The sequence below is a fragment of the Megascapheus bottae genome, chromosome 5 (genome assembly GCF_031878675.1).
Source record: "Megascapheus bottae isolate mThoBot1 chromosome 5, mThoBot2.hap1, whole genome shotgun sequence".
NCBI classification, from domain to species: Eukaryota; Metazoa; Chordata; class Mammalia; order Rodentia; family Geomyidae; genus Megascapheus; species Megascapheus bottae.
Window position 1 is genome coordinate 52,461,868 of NC_143513.1, and position 23,258 is coordinate 52,485,125.

General features: G+C 37.0%; 1 protein-coding gene and 1 pseudogene across 1 annotated transcript; one reads left to right on the forward strand and one right to left on the reverse strand.

Moving 5' to 3' along the window:
* Positions 1-431: 431 nt before the first annotated feature.
* Positions 432-10,532, reverse strand: Sem1 (SEM1 26S proteasome subunit). The gene is made up of 3 exons (XM_090333145.1): positions 10,343-10,532; positions 5,701-5,794; positions 432-638 (listed from the first exon to the last, which is right to left on the reverse strand). The coding sequence occupies exons 1-3, from the start codon at positions 10,416-10,418 to the stop codon at positions 596-598; spliced, it is 213 nt and encodes a 70-aa protein (XP_090189271.1). The 5' UTR covers positions 10,419-10,532; the 3' UTR covers positions 432-595.
* On the forward strand, positions 2,610-2,709 carry LOC150063395 (U6 spliceosomal RNA; annotated as a pseudogene).
* Positions 10,533-23,258: the final 12,726 nt, after the last annotated feature.

Here is a 23,258-nt window from a genome sequence, read left to right on the forward strand (position 1 = left end):
CACCTAATTTTTACAGAACATGCTATTTTTAGGACTGTGCTCAAACATCCAATGGATTTTTACATAGAACATTCATCAACAATATTAGTGGCTCAGAAACTACCTAAATCATAGCAATTTAAGATGATTAATATTTTAAAAACACAGGTTTTGAAAGGTTACCTTGTAAAATGTCAGCAAATGTTGCCTAAGCTATCAAAATACAGATGACGTTAGGTTTAATATGATGTAACAGCAGTACCTCATAAAATGGGACTAAAATTTAGTTGATGTTGCTTAAGAATTTTAGCTTCAGATGAGTTTACCTGAGCCCCAATTAAAATTAAAAAAGAAAGTTTCATAAAGTGAAATTTTACTGTCACACTCAAGTTCACCAAAAACATGAAAATAAAATTTTAACAGAGTCAAAAGATTAAAGCATCTAACCAAAGCAAGATTACATCAAAATGTTTATTTTTTGTTACAAAAAAAAAAAAAACAAATCCAAGCAGATAATGAAATATGCTTATTTTTAGAAATATCCCATTGTAGTTTCTCCATCCTAGAATTTAGTATACAGTTCAAGTTCAGGGTACTTCAACACTTCTCCTAGATGCTATGAAGTCTCCATCTTATAACCATGTTTCTCTAGTTCAGCTCTGCAATAAAACACAAAGAACAACATCACTATGTATTCTTTATAATAAATCAAAGAAAACATGTTTAAAAAAATAATTATAAGGGGCCAAGAGTGTAACCTAGTTGTAGCGTGCACACCTAGCATGCACAAAGCCCTGGGTTAGATTCCTCAGTACCACACATACAGAAAAAGCCAGAAGTGGCACTGTGGCTCAAGTAGCAGAGTGCCAGCCTTGAGCAAAAAATTGTAGTTCCCAGGCCCTGAGTTCAAGCTCCAGGACTGGAAAAAAAAAATAAGTATTAATACAATAAATATTAAGTAAATAAGCTGACCCTGGGGCAACAGCTTTAATTCTTGTCCAAATATGCTTATTTTAGTCCCTACATAGAGATTTATGTAAAGAAGTTAGATATGCATTAATAAGTCACCAATAAAATTTTGCTTTCCTTTTAATTTTATTATCCTCAATTTGTTTTTTTTAAAGACAAACATATTTTATTGTTTCATACGTTATATCTTCGGACCTTTTTTTTTTTAACAACTGCTTTATGGAAGAAATGTGAGAGACTGACCATACAAATGTTCTGTTCCTAATAAATATTTACACATAAATCATTGTTTTGCTTTGGCGGTACTAGGAATTAAAACCAGGGCTTCAAACATGCTAATTAGGTAATATATCACTGAGCATGTGACTAAATACAGATGAGTATCAAATCTTCACAGATTTTACAACAATCATAGTTACTATTATAGTCATAAAAAGAACAGATTGTACATTGATATTTATTGCTCTAACCAAGAAAAAGCATTAACAAATTTAAAGATGTGTAAGTTTTGTTTCCTACATGCTGTCAAACTAATATAATATCAAAAAAATATTAAAGCTTTACTTGCCTGATTTTAGATATGGATTAAATATGAGAAAGTTTTTAGTGCTATAACCACATACAATATTTGGACAAAAATGTTTAACCCTATAATTAACTTCAGCTACTTAAATGATCATGCTGAATATTACCAGCATCTCATTTACCACCAAAACAAAATTACTGGAGTGCTAGTCTATAAATGTAAAGTATAGTTACTATGCTATACAGCAATAATATTCAATGACATTTGTCCTCAGGTATAATTAGGCTTAGATGCTGTTATATTATCAAATGCTAACTCAATCCAAAAAAAATATGATAGGAATGTATATTACTCAAATGCCTTCAATTTCTTAAAATTTCTGTTATTTATAATACAAACAGTAACCCAAGTTTATGAATTATATCAAGGTCAAGAATTATTCAAACGATCCATCCTGTCTTCTGCTTGGATGCAGAGCATCATGTGGCCAGCGCAAATCTGCCTCTGGGTTTGAATTGCTTCATTTGGGCTCCTTCCTCTCCCCACTACAGAAATTGAAAATTACATTATCTGTCCTTCACTAAAACAACTTATCTCCTTTGTTCTGAGGGCTAAATGAGGGGAAGTTATATAAATGTAAGACTGTATAGGGTAAGAACTAAGGCTGAAAGGAAAAGCTGAAACCATTAATTTTTAATCACAGAGAGCTCCTCAAATGTTTCCAAGAAAAACTTTTGCTACCAAACTTTAGAGAATGTAGTAATTGTCTTAAATTTTATCTCAAGCTAAAATTTTATACTCTTCCTATTTAAAAGGAAAAAAAATTACAAAACTTTCATAAACATCGCTTTTTGTTCCTTTTCATAAACTCCCTATAGATTATTCACTTCTTTTATTTGGACAAAAACGATAATGCCCTAGAAATTCAATCTAAGATTTAAAAACAAGTACTCCAAACTTAACCCTGCATGTTTGTGTATATTATCTTTTGCATAAAGGTGGTCACTAATTAAGTACACGTATAAACTGGTTTTGAACATAAAGGAAATAATGAAATGCTATCAACTAAACTCTTCGAAGAATATGAAAAGCTCTTTGCTAAAAATTTAAAAGTATAAGAAACTAAATCTACTACTTGCTTTGGCAGCACATACAGTAAAATTGGAACAATACAGAGATTAGCATGGCCCCTGTGCAAGGATGACATGCAAATTCGTGAAGCATTCCATATTTTTGAAAATTTAAATAAAGTAAATCTGTGCTCTTGTATTAAAAAAAAGCTAAACCTAAAATAACTCGTCTATAAAGTACAAAACAAAACCATTGTATCATGAGTATGCTGTATGACAAAAAAAAAATCCAACAGAAATAAAAAAGAGTTAGCACAACTGGACTACTATGGGACACAGTAAATGTAGTCAGGGCAGCAAAGGCAGAAGTAGGCTCTTTGCAAACAAGTAAGGGGAAAAATCTAGCAAAACCTAGCTTCTCAGATCTGACATGATAAATCAGTAACCATACTGGCTTTTTAAAATTTAAGATGCTATACGAGGCTGAATATACTTATCATAACACTATTTTTACTGATAAGCAGAGAAAATATCAGAAACAAGGGAAAAAAAGAATGACTCAATTACGCAGCCACATAAAGCCTTACTGTATTTCTATTTGTTAAAGATAATTACACTGAATGGGAGAGAGGGATGAGAGGTGTGATATAAACTTCTGTTTATTTAGCAAACACCAAAACTATTCACCTTACACCACATCTATTCACCTTATATTATTATTTAGTGACTTGCTTAAGGTCTTCACAACAGATTCAAAGTGAAACTCAGGCACTCTGACTAAAGGCAAAATTCCATCTCAAGATTAGAATCCAACAATGTTAGAAAAACTGCTCTTTATCATGGCTTTCGATACCACAATAAGGGCTTCCATGCATTTTACAAAGACCTTATAAAGAACACCTGCCAGAAACTTGTGACTCAACACAAATGTCTTAAAGAAGGAATGTCTGAGGCTAAACTGTTCCCTATGGTAGTAATATATGGTTATTTAAATGAAATAAAAATTTTAAAGCAGTTCCTTAACTGCCTACCCATATTTAATGGCTCAATAACCACATGTGACTGCACTGGATTTTACGAATTAAAAAAAATATTTCCATTAGAACTTAGAACATTTCTAAGTTCATTTGACAGTATTAGTAATATATCAATAACTTTAAATGGGAAAAACCTCATGATTCAAACTGGAAAATAAAGTAGCTGGAAATAAAATATTACATCCTAATGAATACACAGATTATACTCTAAGCTAGTAAAAAGACAAAAAGTAGTAACAAGAAGTTCAACTATCAATATCAAGTATTTACTACTAAAAGATGCTTAATAATAGCAAACAGATTTTTTTAAGATAAAGGTGCTCTTATGACCAATAAAAGAGACAAAAACTGGAGAAATCTGATTACTTAGTAGTTAAGGAAAAAAATTCATTTAGTTTTCATTTTTAAAATTTCATTAAAGATATAAAAGAAAAAAAATGATGAAGTTTATATAGACCATGGAATAGCATGGAAGGTCTGAAATTAAATATAACAGCATGACTAATGGGAAGTGAAATGATTTATAGTAAAATCTTGAAATTTGTTTTTAATGGTGATACAATAATAGCTAGCTAGTATCTGCTGTACAATGACTTTCTTTTAATGGACTTAGATTCCCCCTACCTTCAAAATACCTTACACAAAAATGGAAAAGCTGAGCTGGGCATTTGTGGCTCATTTCTGTAATCCTAGTACTTCAGAAAGCTGGGATCTGAGGACTAAGGTCAAAGTGAGCAACAACAACAACAAAAAAATCCAGCAGACTATCTCCAATTAAATACTAGAGGTATGGTTCAAGTGGTAGAGCACTAGTTTGGTCAATAAAGGTGAGTGAAAGCTCGAGGCTCTGAGTTTAAGCCTCAGTACTGGCATGCAAACACAAGCGCATGTGCACGCACATACACGCGCACGTGCACACACACACACACACACACACAAAGAAAAAAACTAGACAAAATAATCATCAACTCCAACAAATCCATGTATGCACCCCTAAAACCTGAAAACAGGTACTCAAATATATGATATGCATTTCACAGCAGTATATTACTAACAAAAAAACCCCAGACATGTCCAACTGATAAATAAAAATACAGAATAGCTGGATACTGGTGAGTCATTCCTGTAAGCCTAGCTACTCAGGAGAATGAGATCTGAGGATCACTGTTAAAAGCCAGGACAGCCAGGAAAATCTGATATTCTACCTCCAATTAACCAGCAAAAAAGCTGAAAGTAGAGCTTTGGCTCAGTTCAAGCCCCGGGATGGGCACCACAAAACAAAACAAAATAGCATATGCACATTAATGAGGTATTATTTAGTCATAAAAAGGAATATTTGCCATCACATGGATAAACACTGAAATCATTTTTCCTGAAGCTAAATAAATAAGGTCACACTGAATACTTCTATTTATATGAACTATCCAAACTAAGTCTTTTAGGTAGAGTTGTACTTGAACAAGAAAAGGTACATTTCCATGACCTCAAACTTTATTCAGATTTGGGAATCACTAGTCTATGGTCTTTCAGCATTCTATAATGTTTATTTCTGTCAAAATATTCATTATTAGCAGAAAATTAACATTGATAGAATTAACCTCACAAAAACCACAAACAAGCTTCTACTTAATTATCATTGTAAACTGACTAGAAAGACTAAAAGTCCTATTCAAAAGCAGATAAAAACCGGGTGGTGGCTCTGGCCTATAATCCTAGCTACTCAGGAGGCTGAGATCTGAGGATCAAGGTTCAAAGCCAGCCCAGGCACAAATGAACCTGAGACTCTTAGTACCAATTAACCTCTAGAAAACTGGGAAGTGGGGCTCAAGGGTAGGGCGGAAGCCTTGAGCTGAACAGCTCAGGGAAAGCACCTAGTTGGGTTCACGCCCATGACCCACAAAAAAATAAAAAAATAAATAAAACAACAACAAAAAAACAAAAACAAATACAAAGTAATTGTTTTAGAAGCTCAAGAAGGAAATATATCTTATTTTACATAATACAAAAGATCTATTTCAAATATTAAATATGGCTTAAGAGGACAATTATTCATATAGGTTACATATTCAAGGCTTACAATTAATACTGAGCTATAGTAAAACTTCAGCTTGAAGCCTACCGTAACTGATTAGAGAAGTCATCTTCTACATTGTCATCATCCCAGTTATCTTCCCAGACATGTGCATCTTCATCTTCATCCAAACCAGCCCAATCTACAAACAGGAAGAGTGTAAAAGACAGAGGGAAAGTCATGGGAATGACTTAGTCCTGTTTGGGGGTGAAAAAACTGGAATTGTGGCTAAAGGGATGGAGTGGCTCACATATCAAGCCTGAGGGAAGGCCCTGAATTAAACCCCATACTATTACTAAATTAGTAAAACATAAAAATAAGAACAAATGTCTAAATACATTTATATAGTTCAATAAATTAAAGAAAAAAAACTTCAGCTGGGTGCGGTAGCTCATGCCTATAATCCTTGCTACTCAGGAGTCTGAGATCTGGGGATCAAGGTTCAAAGACAGCCCGGGCACAAAAGGACCTGAGAACTTAAGAGCTAATAATTCATCAGAATATCAAAAGGTAGATCAACTTATAAATCATCACTAGCCTCTGACTAATAACATCAATATAAAACTCAGATTCTTTCTCTTTTTAATTTTTGTGTGTGATAGGGTGTTTGAACTCAGTGCCTACAGTTTGCTAGACAAGCACTCTTAACACTTATGCACTCATGATGCTGAAATTTATATGCGTAAGGAGGACTATTGCAGTTTTTAACTTTCTAATTTTTCCTTCCCTTTTGGATGTAGAGGGAAGGAGATTTAAGATTTCAACTTAGCTTAGTTTCAACTTAGCTTAGTACTGGAGTAAGGAATAACTACTGAGAAAATAATACGAAGAACACAGTTTTCCATACGTAAGACATACTAACATCAAACCTTGAGTGATTACTTCTATTTCAGAAACCAAGGCACATATATAAATTTATATCTAAGTATCTTTTCTCTTCTGCTCTTACACACAAAAATCTTTGCAGACTATATGAATTAGATATGCATCATTGGCTCAGTATCCTTTAGTGCTTCCTTGAATGATACTGTTTTGTAATACACTGTTTATTTCTAAATCTGTTTCCACTTCAGAATTCTACCTTAAGGTTCAGAATTCTAGACTCCTTTTCATATGCCTAGTGAACACAAGCTCAACAGCACCAAAACAAAATTATTTTCAGTTACTCCACAAGTCAACATGCTTTTTTCCTGTCTTGCTACATAGCCATAGCTAAATGTGGAGACACTGTTTCAAATTTTAAAAAATTATTTAACATTCAAACCCACTGTGTTGGCTTCCTTGTTATTAGTCATGCTACTCAAAACACTGTTACAAATAATCTTCTACTGCAGAAACTATAATCAAAAATTAAGTACAGGGGCCGGGAGTTTGGCCTAGTGGTAGAGTGCCTAGCATGCACAAAAACCCAGGTTCGATTCCTCGGTATCACATACATAGAAAAAAGCTGAAGTAGTCCTGTGGCTCAAGCGGTAGAGCTCTAGCCTTGAGAAAAACTCAAGGACAGTGCTCAGGCACTGAGCTCAAGCCCAGGACTGGCCAAAAAAAAATTAAGTACAAGATCATCATGTCATTTAACCCCTAACTTCAGACTTCATGCTTTTAAACTTCTTACAACTTTTCACGCTGCTCTCATCTCTCTTTGGACTATCATCTCCTACCACTGGCCTGACTTGTCCTGAATTTAATTCAAATGTCATGTATTATTATCCCACTAAAAGTAATTCCAAATCCTCTAAGAAATGGCTGATTTCAGATGTGTGGCATCTCTTTTAATACCAAAAAAAAAATTGTCAAAAGAAATGAACACTTGCCAAGAGTTTGGCCTAGTGGTAGAGTGCTTGCCTAGCATGAAAGAAGAGTGGTAGAGTTCTAGCCTTGAAAAAGCCCAAGGCCAGCACTCAGGCCAAGTTCAAACCCCAGGACTGGCCAAAAAAAAGGACACTAGCACACTGAATTTTTACAAAGTTTGTGAGTCCACAGGAATACGTGAGATACTAGTACAATTGTAAATGACAATTAGAAAAATCACTATTTTGAAAGCAGTAACTCAAGGATCAATTATGTATATTAAAGTTACACAGTGAAAACGATTGGGTAACACAACCAAGTGTTTACTCATTAAAAAGGGGAAAATGGAGATATATGGTCACCATGTTAACCAAGTGAACAACCTTGGCATTTTTCTGATATGATATAGTATGAAATACACCATATTCTATAGAACTCTTGCTAAAAAACTTTATTCTGAATCTAATCATGAGCAAACTATCAGACAAATCCAGAAGGTAGAACTTGCTAAAACTGACCTCTTGGTATATATGTCAATGTTTAAAAAAAAAAGAACAAACTCCCATAATGGCAACTGTTTCAATCTAAGAATTAAAGTGACATAACAAGGAATGTTAGAAAATTAAGTGAACCCAAGACTGAACAAAAAATGCTAAGACTTTTTGGGGGAAATGGAGCTTATAAAATATGAAGTTTTTATTTGAACTGTTTATATGCATACACATATACAAAATAGAAAGCTGGATCAACTTCATTAATTACTTTGTAATATGAATAATATAATGTTTAAACTTAATTCCTTATCCCAGAAGATGTACTGAAATTTATGCTGTTATACCATCCATTCTTCCAGTATTACAAACGAAGAATCTGAGAAATAACTTTTTTAAAGTTATAACTAAGTATTATAAATTATATCATCTATTTACAGGAAAACAAAGATTTTGCTTATGAAGAAAAATTACCTACTAATTTTATGTAGAAAGCTTAAGTGATATTTCTTCAAAAGTAGAGCTTTGTGAGATTTGTAATCATGTATTTGGCAGTTATTTAGCAAACTTCAACTTAGCAGACTTCAAGCACTGTTTAGCATAAGTAATGTAAATAAAAAATCTGTATGTATGTATATATGTATATACATACACATGTGTGTGCTAGTTTATATGTTTGGAAGGAGAAAAGTAGCAACAGAAAATAAAAAAGAAATGATCTGAAATAGAAAAAAAAAAAAGCTTAAGTGATAAGGCTGATCATCCGAAAACAGCATTTCTAACATTTATAAATCCTCAAATTGCACATACATGTTATATTAACTTGTAAGATATAAGCTGTGTGAAACATTAAAAAGAGAAAACACAAAAATTTCAAGTAAATCCAAATTAAAATGATAGCATTTAACTTTTAATCTACCAAGTTGGTAACAACTTTTATGATTGTTCATAAACAAGCTTATGAAAGATAAATTGTAGATAGAAATGCAAATGAGTATAGATCTCTCACAGGCAATTTGAGAATATCTGTCTAAATTGAAAATGGGCCTGGTTCCAGATGAGGTGTCAAGAGATCAAGCTCATCAGTCCAAGCTGCTGAGCATGGTACAGGAGCATGGTTTGTCAGAAGCTGAACAAAATGAAGAAGTCATTCACACTACAGCAAGGAGTGTGACATAGGAAGAAAAGAATTTTTAAAATGCATTTTTCTCTCATCTACTTCTAATTGTCACAGGTGAAAAAATTAATCAACAAGGTTTTAAATCCTTCCAGTATCTGTCTTTTTTTTTTTTTTTTGCCAGTCCTGGCGCTTGAACTCAGGGCCTGAGCACTGTCCTTGGACTTTTTCCTCAAGGCTAGCACTCTACCACTTGAGCCTTAGCACCACTTCCAGCTTTTTTCTATGTATGTGGTACTGAAGAATTGAACCCGGGTCTTCGTGCATGCTAGGCAAGCACTCTACCAGGAGGCCAAATTCTCGGCCCTCCAATATCTGTCTTACGTGAAAAAGTTTTCCAAGTTCCAAGCACATTATTTCAGTTTTCAACTTCATCCTACCGAAAACCTAACTACTCAGTGTATGAAAAAATAAAAGCTTCTCTCTAAGAAGTTGCTCTCCAGTTCTAAAATCCCAACCATGTAAAAGCTTCCAAAAGTATAAACATATTTAGAAAAATTCTGCCTAGGAATTTGATCCGACTTCCCAATAAGGTCTGTTCTCAGTTTAAATAATCAGGAAGCTGGGAAACACATCTCACAAAGATCCTTAACACGATTTTTAACAGCTCCTTCTTAAAGACCGGTATATTCCGTAGCCAACCAATAGAGAATTCACTTGTAAGATAGCTCAGCAGTCACTACTACCGGCTTTCACCGACATGGAGAAAACTCAAGCTCCCCTCCGGCTGGGAAGTCAAGGAACGTGTAGGAATTTGGTGTCCTGCAAAGCCGTGAGGAGCCAGCACAGGTCAAGGAGCGGGATTCAGCCTCCAGTCCAGGATCCCCGAATCCTCCCTCCATCGCAGGCTTGGTGGGCACAGGCCTGAGGACGCCTCGTACTGTCCCAAACAGGCAGGCGTCACGACCTCACTCCAGAAAAGTTGAAGAGGAGCCGTGGGGGGTGGGGGGGTTGTCATCGGGCTGAGGGCCCAGCCACACCCGGCCCGGGGGTCCCTTCTCACCCCGGCCCCTCACTCTGCTCCGAGGACTCCCCGCAGCCCCCGAGGCCCCGCCGGTGATCAGGTCACGGACCGCGAAGCTAGGACACAGGGGAGGTGGAGGTGCACAGGCCCACCCCGGCCCGGTCCCCGGCGGCCCGGCCCCCGGCAGCCCGGCCCTGGCCCGAGCTCGGCCCCGACTTCCGCGCCCCTCCACCCCGGAGGCCTGAGTCACCATCCACCCACGTTCACCTTCCGCGGGAAACTCCTCGAACTCGTCGTCCTCCTCCAGGAGACCCAAGTCTACCGGCTGCTTTTTCTCTGACATCGCGACCCTCCACGCTCAGCCCCGCGCAGTCCCGCGGCGAAGTTGGAAGACACTAACCGCACTCGGCTGCCGCTGCCGCCGCCGCCACCGCCGCTAAGGCCCAGGCGGAAGCTGGTACTCACCATAGAGACGCAGGGCCAGAGCGGCTGGGCTAGCGCGGGGGCTGCTGGGATAGCGGAGGTCCTCCCAGCGCTTTCGGCTCTCTCAGCGGGCCTTTGGAGTTAGGTGGATTTTTGTCTTGCCATACTTTCTTGGCGTTCGAAGTTGAGAACTGTGTAGGTAACCTAGATTAGAAAAGAATCACACTCTGTTAAAAAAAAAAAAGACCTTAACCATTTTTACTCAATCTACAACCTAGAAAGGAAATCTAGAAAGATGAAGTGACTTCTGACAATCAGTTTTCTGAGTGCCAGGAGGTTCACACATCATCTCAATCTTCTAACCAGTTCCATGAGTATAATATTAAATCTCCATGCTAGCTATTTAATTAGGGCATTTGTATGTTTAAAAAATTAGGCCAGGTGTTGGTGGCTCATCCCTTTAATCCTAGCTTCTCAGGAGGCTGAGATCGGAGTACCATGGTTCAAAGACAGCCCAGGCAGAAAAATTATGTGAGACTCTTATCTCCAATTAACTACTCCGAAATTGGAAGTTGCGGTTGTGGCTTAAAGTTGTGGAGCACTAGCCTTGAGCAAAAGAGCCCAAGGACAGCTCTTCGGCCCTGAGTTCAAGCCCCAGAACCACACACACACACACACACACACACACACACACACACACACACACACACAATTCTATAAATTGTAACAATATTACAAATGTGGAATTTGTTTCCTGATTATACTTTATGAGATGAGGAAATCAGTGCTTCTCCAAGTTAGTAATAATTACTAGCGATAATAACAATGTGTAGTGTTTTCTTTGTATCAGGCACAGGGCCAAGACCATTTTGTGCATTTACTCATTTATTCCTCCACATAGAAGCCTATTGAGTACTACAAAGTAAATGGGTTTTGAACTCTTGAGGGAGCTAAGACAGACAGGTTGGTAAGTTAATCAATGTAAGATTGAATGCCCATGTAGTAAGGAAGTAATATGGACCATATCAAGTTGATTTTTTTTAATGTGTTTATGTCTGCCAAAGGAGAATTGATAGGAGGCTGATACCTGGAGGACAGCACTTTGATTTTAAAAGCACTTTCAGACAAACAATTTGAAGTCAATTTGAATAGCTAGGAGTCTATTTAAACAGTACTTTCAAATAGTCAATTTGAAGCCTCAGAGGTAGAGCTAATTAGCTATGGAGAGTTGAGAAACTAGCCTATAACTAGATTTCTCTGACATCTTTTCAGAATATGCAAAAGGTTTGGACTCCTCAAATCATCCTTCCTGGATTTATTATCAGACTGCACTGTTCACTGGCCACAAGGTCACTGTTCAATGTAGCAAGGCCATCTACCTTTTGAGCCTTAATTTTTACAAATTTTGAAGTGAGAATAATAGAATTATCTTCCTCCAAAGGTTTTTATTTTTTATTTTTTGCTTAAATGAGCTATTATGGGTAAAACACTCATGAGGTCCTGCATATGACCAAATGCCCAACAAAGAATAACAACTTGAAGCAGAAAGGGATGATAATACTGATTTCCACTCTCTAGAAACACCAAAATTTCTCAAAGTTAGAAGAGGGGTGACTGTTTTGAACAATGTTGATGCCTGTAGTAAAAATGTACAGAACGTTTGTGGTGCTGAGTATTGTAGCTATCTCCTCATCTGCCTTCTTTAAAGTCTGGAACACTACTATTTACAGAAGCTATTGGCTGAATCTCCTAAGGGTATGTCCTAAATAAAATTATATCCACAAATCTGGTTGGCAGAACACCTTCAGGAATCTTTTTCCCCATTAGTTCACAGCATTTTGGCAGCTAATCAAAACCGTCATCAAAATTTTACATGTGTTTGTGATGAATGCCATTGGACACATGAAGCTATATGTAATTTCTTGCCATGGATGTAAATACAGGAATTATATTAAGTATAACATATGAGAAAGTAGAGAATAGATATTTTTATAGGAAATCTCTTATTTCATACGAGTTCATAGCTCTCTGTTCAAATTTCCATTCTCTCTGGACCTTTAAATTTTACCTACGTCCCCTGAAGCAGATCCTATGAGCCTAAACTATTACTATGTAGGTAAAGTGGATATTTGAAGCCATCTCTCAACCCTAGTGTGATATATGTTGGAGGATTTTTATCACTATTTTGATAAGAAAACTTAACTGTAGACTCTTGAAATTCTAAATGCAGTATGCAGTATTACTGACTATTCCTTCCTGCTATTGTTACTTCTATGTTGTATGGAATATCTCCATAACTGATTCATCTTGTATAACTGATTCTTTACAACCAGTGAGCAATTCTTCACCCACACTAGCAACAACCATTCAACTCCATTTCAGTGACTTCTACTATCTTAAAAACATTGTGCTCAGCCAGGAGTTTGGCCTAGTGGTAGAGTGCTTGCCTAGCATGCATGAAGACCTGGGTTCAATTCCCTGGTACAACATACATAGAGAAAAAGCTGGAAGTGGTGCTGTGGCTTAAGTGGTAGAGATCTAGCTTTGAGAAAAGTCCAAGACCAGTGCTCAGGCACTGAGTTCAAGCCCTACAACTGGCCAAAAGCAAAACAAAACAAAACATTGTGCTGCGATTTGGACTTAAATATCCTTCCAAAGTCAATACAGTTAAAGGCTGGGTTACTAACTTATATGTGGTACTGTAAGATGTGATGGAAACTTTAAAAGATGAGGTCTATTTGGAAGAAGTTAGGTCACTGTGGGGACATTGTAAAGCATATTGTAACCATAGCTCCTGTCCCCTCATTCCCCCTCTTTCCTCTCCTTGTTCCTCAGCCGTAAGTGAGTAACTGTTCTACTGCATGTCCCCATCATGAAGTTATGTCTCATTACAATCACATAATAAGAGAAGCCAACAGCCATGGATTAAAATTTCTGAAACCTGAGGCCAAATAGACTTTTCATCCTCTAATTTTTTTTCAAATATTTTGCCAAAGCCTCAGAAATCTAAATTACACTGGTCATCTAAGTAGAATTGTAGAATATTTGTCTTTCTATGGCAGGCTTTCTTCATTTAGAATAATGTTTTCCACATCCATTCATGTCGTCACATGAAAGAATTTTTTTAAGCTACATACTCTCTATTTAAATGCAGATAACCATACTTTTATACTCCATTCATAACGCTGATGGATATTTTGGTACCTCAGTTATGCAATAAACATGGATACAGCCATCTTTGTCAACAGATGTTATCTTTTTGACTAATAACCATTCTAGCAGATGTAAGCTATTATTACATTGTGGTTTGATTTGCATTTTTCAGATGATTATTCATGTGGAAAATCTTTTTGCATACCCAGGTTATTTGCCAAGTGTTTAATTGAATTACAGGAGTTTGGAAATGTTTAATTTTTATCGAGTTTGTGTGTGTGTGTGTGTGTGTGTGTGTGTGTGTGTGTGTGTGTACTGTGACTGAGGCTTGAACTCAGGGACTTGGCTCTTACTCTTACTTCCGGTGTTCTACCACTTGAGCCACTCTTTCAGTTCCATCTCTTTGCTGACAATTGGAGACCTGGAGCTCATGGATTTGTCATGACAAATCCAAATCCTCAGATCTTGGTTTTGTGAATAACTAGCATGAGCCACAAGTAACAGACTGAATTGTAGGAGTTTTGATTTACATGGATGTGTATTACATATTGACCTCTTATCAGATATGTGGTTTACAGGGTTTTTTTGCCTATTATATAAGCTTTCTTTTATTTCTGTTGCTTTGCTTTCTAGAAAATTTATTTCTTGTTTTTTGAAGTCTAGAAATCTACTCCAGAGCCTTGTACTTGCCAGAGAGACACATACTCAACCATCGAAGTAAATTCCCAGCCTTCTCTGCAGAAGTTTTAGAGGTTTTAGTTCCACCAGATTATTTATTTATTTTTTGGCCCAATTTACTTCTGCAAAAGGGTGGGCCATCAGCCATAAATCTAGCAAGCAAGCACACATAGAGCAGGCAGACTGCTCCCCTATTTATCCCTCACAGCTTCACCTCTGCTCATATTGATTGACATCAGGATGGCAAATCTGCTCAACCGGCTAGTCTGAATAGGGCAAGATGTATTTCCATAAAGTGACCGTAACTTCAAAACATACCCACAAGCTCTGTGGTTTCTTGACCAATGTAAGGTGTGTCATCTGAGGTGTGTCTATTTTTGCAAAGATAGTTAAGTCGAAACCAAGAAATCATTGCATAGACAAATATTAGGAGCGTTTTTTTCATATATTTTTTATTGTAATTAATAGAAGGGTTACATGATATTTGCCAGATAGATGGTGCATTAATTCCCATACATTGATACCCTTTCACATGTCTTGGTCCCCATTTCCCTCCCCCCACTCCTAACCCTCATCTTGTTTTCCCCCCTTCCCTATCCAATTTCAAATAACCAAATACAAATATATCCAATATATCAGGTAACAAAGTGAGATACTGTAACAATATGAGATAACCAAGGGACAGCAAAAGAGATGAGAGATAACATAGTACCTAAAGAACAACAATCATTCATTATATGGCTTATGTTTCTATATCCTAGAGAGCCTTTCATTTAGCATCCTACTATATGACCTTTAGTATGAAGGTTTTGCTCTATTGCAAATCTCTGCTAGGAGAGCCCAAGGTTTCTACTGATTATGACAAATGAGGGAAACCATTGAGCCTAAATTCCTTTGAGTCTGGCTTACTTCACTTAATATGATTTTTTTCTGTCTTTCCATTTCCTAACAAATGGGGTGATGTCATTCTTTCTAACAGCAGCATAGAATTCCATTGTGTACAAATACCACATCTTGTTGATCCACTCATCAACTGAGGGACATCTAGGCTGGTTGAATATCTTTGCTATGGTAAATAGTGCTGCAATGAACATTGTTGTGCTAGTGGATTTAGTATGCCCTTGTTTCTGGATGATTGGGTAAATGCCAAGTAGTGGAATTGCTGGGTCATAGAGGAGCTCTATGTTTAGTCTTTTGAGGAACTGCCATACTGCTTTCCATAGAAGTTGAATGAATTTGCACTCCCACCAACAGTGTAGTAGTGATCCCTCCTGTCCACATCCCCTCCAGCATCTGTTGTTATTACATTTCTTGATCCTGGCCATTCTAACTGGAATGAGGTAGAATCTTAGAGTTGTTTTGATTTGCATTTCTTTTATGACCAGAGATGTTGAGCATTTCTTCATGTGTCTATAGGCCATTTTTGTTTCTTCTTCAGAGAAGACTCTCTTTAAGCATTTGGCCCATCTTTTAATGGGATGGTTGTTACTTTGGAGATTAGTTTTGGATTGATTCAATTATTGAGCTGTTGATATATTTTAGATATGAGGCCTTTGTCCGTTGTTTGGTTGGTGAAGATCTTCTCCCACTCTGTAGGCTTCCTGATTAGTTTACTAGCTATGTCCTTTGCCATACAAAAGCTCTGCAGTTTAATGCAGTCCCAGTTATCCAGCCTTTCTCTGATTTGTTGTGATTCTTGGTCCTTATTAAGAAAGTTTCAACCTGTGCCAAGGAGGTCTAGTGTATCTCTTATTCCTTCTTGTAAAGTTTTCAGTGTGTCAGCTTTTACCTCCAGGTCTTTGATCCATTTGGAGTTAATTCTAGTGCAGAGTGACAAAGAAGGATCCAACTTTAGTTTTCTGCATGTGCTTAACCAGTTCTGCCACCACCACTTGTTGAAGAGGCTATCTTTCTTCCATTCTATTTTTTTGGCTCCCTTGTCAAAGATTAGGTGGCCATAGGTCTGTGGTTTAATATATGGGTCTTCAGTTCTATTCCATTGGTCTTCAGGCCTGTTCTTGTGCCAGTACCAAGCTGTTTTGAGAATTATAGCTCTGTAATAGAGTCTAAAGTTTGGAATTGAAATTCATCCAGCGCTGTTCTTTCTGCTAAGAAGTGTTTTTTCTATCTGGGGTCTTTTATTATTCCATATGAAATTTTGGATAGCCTCTTCTATTTCCTTAAAGAATGACATCAGGATATTGATGGGTATTGCATTGAATTTGTAGATAGCCCTTGGCAAGATTGTCATTTTCATGATGTTGATTTTTCCAAACCAGGAGCATGGGAGGTTTTTCCATTTCCTCAGTTCTGCTTTAATTTCCTTTTTCACGATTTTAAAGTTTTCATCAAAAAGGTTCTTTACATTCTTGGTTAGGGTAATTCCTAGGTACTTTATTTTCTTTGAGGCTATTGTGAAAGGAGTTGCTTTCCTGATTGTTGCCTCATTCCTCTCACTGTTGGCGTAGAGGAAGGCAGTTGATTTTTGAGGGTTAATTTTATAGCCTGCTACCCTTCCAAAGTTTTGAATCAGCTCAAGCAGCTTGGGAGTAGAGTCTATAGGATTCTTTAAATACAGGATCATGTCAACTGCAAAGAGGGAAAGTTTTACTTCCTCTTTCCCTATTTGGATCCCCTTTATGCTTGCTTCTTGCCTTATTGCACTGGCTAGGAAATCTAATACTATGTTAAAGAAGAGTGGAGAGAGTGGGCATCCTTGTCTCGTTCCTGATTTTAGAGGGAATGGCGTTAGCTTTTCGCCGTTAAGTATAATAGTAGCTGTGGGTTTGTCATACACAGCCTTTATTATACTGAGGAATGTTCCATGGATTCCTAGTTTCTCCAGAGCTTTTAACATAAAGGGGTGTTGGATCTTGTCAAATGCCTTTTCCGCGTCTATTGAGACAATCATGTGATTTTTGTTCCTGCTCCTGTTGATGTGTTGAATTATATTAATTGATTTGCTTTGCCTCCCTGTGATGAAACCTGTTTGATCATAGTGTATACTGTTTTTGATAAGTTGTTGTAGACGGTTGGTCATTATTTTATTGAGAAGTTTTGCATTGATGTTCATCAAAGAAATAGGTCTATAGTTCTCTTTCTTTGATGAATCTCTGTCTGTTTTGGGGATGAGGGCTATACTGGCTTCATAGAATGAGTTTGGTAAAGAACCTTCATTTTCAATTTCGTTGAAGAGCTTGAGGAGTATTGGTGTGAGCTCTGCTTTGAAGGCCTTATAGAATTCAGCTGTGAATCCATCTGGCCCTGGGCTTTTCTTAGGTGGAAGTTCTCTTATTGCCATTTCTATTTCAGTGCTTGAAATAGGCCTGTTGAGTTGGGCTAGTTCTTCTTGGTTCAGTGTGGGTATGTTAATATTGGCTAGGAATCCTTCCATTTCTTCTAGATTCTCAAATTTGTTGGCGTAAAGGTACTCTGGATCTTGGTAATTTCTGTCATGATATTACCATTTTCATCTGTGATTTTGTTTATTTCGGTATGCTCCCTTCTTTTTTTGTTAAGATTTGCTAAGGGTTTGTCAATTTTGTTAATTCTTTCAAAGAACCAACTCCTTGTTTTGTTGATTCTTTCTATAGTGTTTTTGGATTCCAATTCATTTAATTCTGCTTTGATTTTAATGATTTACTTCCTTCTAGTGGGATTAGGGTTGGTTTGTTGCTCTTTTTCCAGGAGCTTAAGGTGACACATTAAATTGTTGGTTTGCAATTTTTCCAATTTGTTATTGTAGGCACTCAGAGCTATAAATTTTCCTCTGAGTACTGCCTTTGCCGTGTCCAAAGGAGCTGGTATTTTGTGTGCTCCTTTTTGTGAAATTTCATAAACTGTTGGATTTCTGTTGTGATCTCTTCGATGACCCATTGGTGATTCAACAATGTGTTGTTCAAGCTCCATGAGTTACAGGGTTTTCGTTGGTGGGGATATGTGTTCAGTTCCAATTTGATACCCTTGTGGTCTGAGAGAGTGCAAGGAATAATTTCAGTGTTTCTGAATCTGTCCAGGTTTGTTTTATGGCCTAAAATGTGGTCCATTTTGGAAAATGTTCCATGTGCTGCTGAGAAAAACATATATTGTGTTGTTGCTGGGTGGAATAATCTGCAGATGTCTGTTAGATCTAGTTGGTCTATATAGTTGTTCAATTCTAAGGTTTCTCTGTTGAGTTTTTGCCTTATAGATCTGTCCAAAGGTGATAGTGGTGTGTTAAAGTCACCAATAATCACTGTGTTTCGATCTATGTATGGTTTCAGTGAAAGTAAAGTTTGCTTGATGAAGTTCGGAGCTCCGGGATTCACTGTGTAGATATTTAGGGTGGTTATGTCCTCCTAGAGGAAAGATCCATTTAGTGGAATGTAGTAACCTTCTTTGTCTTTTCTCACTAATTTTAGTTTGAAGTCTATTTTATCTGATATGAGGATTGCAACTACAGCCTGTTTATGGGGGCCGTTAGCTTGATAGAGTTTATTCCAACCTCTCATTTTCAAAAGGTGTTTGTTTTTTGGGGGTAAGATGTGTCTCTTGAAGACAGCAGAATGATGGATTTTCATTTTTGATCCAACTAGATAATCTATGCTGTTTAATTGGAGAGTTAAGTCCATTGATATTGAGAGTCAGGATTGAGAAATATGTATTAGTTCCTGCCATTTTTACAAGCTTTCATTAGGGCCTGTGTCTTGATAGTTCTTGTGGTACTTAAATGTCATGAGTTTTAGGTGCCATGTCTTTCTCTGTATTACATTTGTGTTGGTTTTCTATGTGTAGAACATCTTTGAGGATTTTCTGTAATGTTGGTTTTGTTACTACATAATGTTGAAGCTTTTCCTTGGAATGGAATATTTTGATTGTTCCCTCAGTTATGAATGAGAGCTTTGCTGGGTACATTTTTCTTGGTTGGTAGTTATTTGACTTCAGGGCATGGCATATATCATTCCAATCTCTTCTTGCTTGCATGGTCTCTGCTGAGAAGTCTGGGGTTATTCTGATTGGTTTGCCTTTATAGGTGATTGTTCTCTTCTCCCTGGCTGCTTTTAGGATCCTATCTTTGGCCTCTATTGATCCAGTTCGGATTATAATGTGGCAGTGGGATGTCCTTTTCTGGTCAGGTCTGTTTGGGTTTCTAAAATCTTCTTGTATCTGGATGGGCCTGCCCTTCTGGATATTTGGGAAGTTCTCTGAGATGATTCCCTGAAGTATATTTCCAATACCATTGACCTCTCTCTCCAGACCCTCCTCAATACCAATTAGCCTTAAATTAGGCTTCCTAATTGTATCTTGGACCTCCTGTAGCGTTTTCTCATATTTCTTAGATTTGAATTGACTCAATTTCTGTTCTTTTTCTATAACAACTAAATTATCTTCAACCCCGGAAATTCTCTCTTCTGCATTGTCTAACCTGCTATCAAAGCTATCTACTTTATTCTTCATCTCCCTTGCTTCTAATTGCTCATTTTTGATGTCTTGCATCTCTTGTTTTAGATCATGTATGGATTTCTTTAGCTCCTTGATTTCCATTTGAGTGGTTAGCTCAGCAGCTTTATTCTCTTTGGACATTTGTTGGAGTTCAGTCACCTTTTTGTTTGTGGATTCTATGAATTCGTCCATTTTTCTTTGAAAAACCTTTATTATGGCCTTCTTTATGGCTTCCCCTTTTTCACATATCATCTTGTTTATGGTTTCCTCTTGTTTAGCTGCGGCTTCCTCCCTTATGTCTTTCTTTATGTTTTCACATTTTTCATTAATGATGCTTATCAATTGCATTTGTATAGCACTTGGAAGGCTCTCCTCTAGATTTGCCACTGACTGCTCCATTGCCTGTTTGTGTTGGGTGGGAGATGCTATTCCTTGATTTGACATTTTTCTTGTTCTGCCCATTTGAAGATGGGAGCAAGATTAATACTAAACAAGATCATAATTTTTCAAATATAACCAACCTAGACCTTTTCAGTTGGCTGACAATAGATATTAGCTCTTTTAGATTGGTAATAACACTCTCTCTTTCTTTTTGTACACTTACATACACATCTAATACAATCACAGATGACCAATTTATGACCAAAACAGTAAGCCCCTCAATCCAATCTCTATTGTATTTAAGTCCCTCTGGACCTAGAGTATAATTGAACAGCTAGATACACAGCATTGCTCAACAACCATCAAATGTAGATCCATGCATTATAAGAGTTGAAGGATGAACAGAGGACCAGAGATAGAAAAATAATATGAAAGACGACAAGGGAGGTAGGAAAAGAATAATACAGGAGTGTAAGAATATTATAGTAATGAAGAAAGGGTATCGTGTAAGGATAACTGACCTAAGATGATAGACAGGTAAAGTATTTGTGTAGAAAGTTTAGATGAACTTAGATAAAACTCATCAAAATAAGAAGAGTAATAAGAAGAATATATAGAGAAAAGAGAGAGGTTGATATAAGGGATTTCAATGATACCAATTTTAGAAAGAAAAAAAGAAACACAGAAACAAAGCATTAACAAAATAAAAGAAAACAGAACACACACACACACAAACAAAAACAAAAACAAAAAAAAGAAAAATGGGGTGAGATTCCTTACTGTTCTGAGTTCTTACCCAAGAGATACTAGGGTTGAGAACCCAGAGTTTAAAAAGCAGGTGACTGAATCAATATGGATATCATTTTTATTCAGACTGTACCCAGAGCTGTCACTGTGTTTCTAGGAACGACCACAATGACAGCAGGATTGCAGGAAAAGAGAGGAGAAAAAAAGAAAAAAAGAAAAAAACAAGGAATGAATCATAACATTAGAAAAAAAGGTGTAGGTTAAATGGCAAAGAGAAAAATAAGAACATTCATTTAAAAATGCAAATGAAATGGGGTAAAAAAATTTAAAAAAGGGTATTCTTCAGGTTTTTTTTTGGTGGGGGCAGGATAGGAAACTTGTGTCTCCACTAAATTCGGGATCTAAACATTTCACAAAGCCTTTTTCTCTTGTGATTTGGCTTTGCGGTTTTTCGGATGAGATTCCTTGTTTGGTAGACCAAAGCTGAAAGATCCGTGGGTGGCTTTGTTTACCAGGTCTGCAGGCGGTGCAGGGGATGGACTTCAGCAGTGCTGGGGCCCAATTTCTGGCTAAGGGATCTCTGGGAAATCCTTTGCCAGTTAGAAAGATGGCCCTGTCAGCAACACCTCTCAGGCTCCAATTGCTTTGGCCTGGGTCGTTGCGAGCAGTCAAGATGGCACTGCTCTCAGCTGGAGGGGGAGGGCATCCCTCCCAATGCCGTTCCCAGAGCAGAAGTGGAAACTTCTCAGAGCTACTCACAAATTGCTGGATTCTCCAGTTCAGTGAAGCTGGCAGGTCTATGCACGGCCGGGTGTCGACTCTGGGCTTGCGCAGGTTCTGTGTGGCTCTGTCTGCAGCCTGCGGGTCTGCACTGCCGTGCAGCATTTTCTCTGTGCTGCTCACTCTGCGGTGGAGCTCCATGCTCTCTTTTTGCGCTGGTATTCTTCCTTTTTCCCCCTTTTTTTCCTCTCTGCCTGAGTTCTCTGTGGTCCTAAAACTTACTTACTTACTGCACTGCCAGTACATGAATCTTGGCAGGAGCTCAGTACCTCTCACCCTGAATCGCCACCATCTTGCGCCGATCTCAGGAGCTTTTGTATTATATTTCCTTCTAGTTTTGTAGATCATGTCTTACATTTAAGCTTTTTAGGTGTGTGTGTGTGTGTATGATACATGTATGTATATATACATTTGCTGGTTGAGTTTAAGGGAGCTAAGGTTAAAATAAAACTCAAGACAACTTTATTTTAAAAGCATAATACTTGAAAAAAAATGTCACTTTTGGAATATAGTTATCTTTTCTTTCTCTTTGCCCAAAATTATTTAACATATTTTTTTCTTTTCCTGTAGGACGATGAGTGCCACCGTAGCAGCAGCTCCTTTCCATGACGATTTAACATAGTGAGTTTGGTTCATTTCCATTAGTCCATCTGGAGTAAAACTTCTAACATTTTCTGGAAGAGATATTTGCGGCTGGCCATGCTTTTAATGTTTAGTGTGCATTTAATTCTCTGATGATCTTGTTAAAACTCATGTTCTGATTCAATCCATTTTTGTAGAGCCTAACATTTTTAAACAAGCCCCTAAGCAATGTCGATGTTGCTGGTCTGGAGACCACACATTAAAAAGCAGGGCATTAGCTGAAATCAAAGTAAAAGGAAATAGATCTGAGTTTTGAAGTAGATCCAGGTAACAATATGAGTCTATAACATGTTGTGGTCTCTTTAACGACCGTACTAAATATAAACATTTGCTTCTCACTGTTGAAACTTTCCCTCTAAAGTCTTCTTTAGGGTGTGTGTGTGTGTGTGTGTGTGTGTGTGTGTGTGTGTGTGTGTAAGCAACTTGCATACACATCTTCATTAACGTTATAAATATTCCTTATACAATGGTTGTTTCTAGACTTGGGGAAGAATTCCACTTCCATTGGGAGAAGCATTCTTGGTTCTTTTGATAGTACAAAACGCATGGACAAATAAAAAAATGAAAATTTATAATTGAAAAAGTTCTAAAATATCTAGATTTTATTGTAGAGCAAGTATTAATGAATAAAAATTATATAAAACTTCAATGCTAATAATAAATCCTTAATCTACCAAGAAGTAAAAGCCCAGCCAAAATAGAGCTATCTTGCACCAAAATACATGTTCAAAAATCGAAATTTGCATGCCCAAGACTTGTTTGAAAAGACGATTATGGACTCACAAGTAAATCATAAGAATTTTTAAAATTTTGTAAATGCTGTATTTATATGACAGACAAGAACCATTCTGAAGGAATCATTATGGTTTGGGAAATGATATGCAATTTCAAAATCATCTAAATCATTTCAATTGCCTGTATTTACATTTATATAATGGGTATTTATAATGGTGATTAT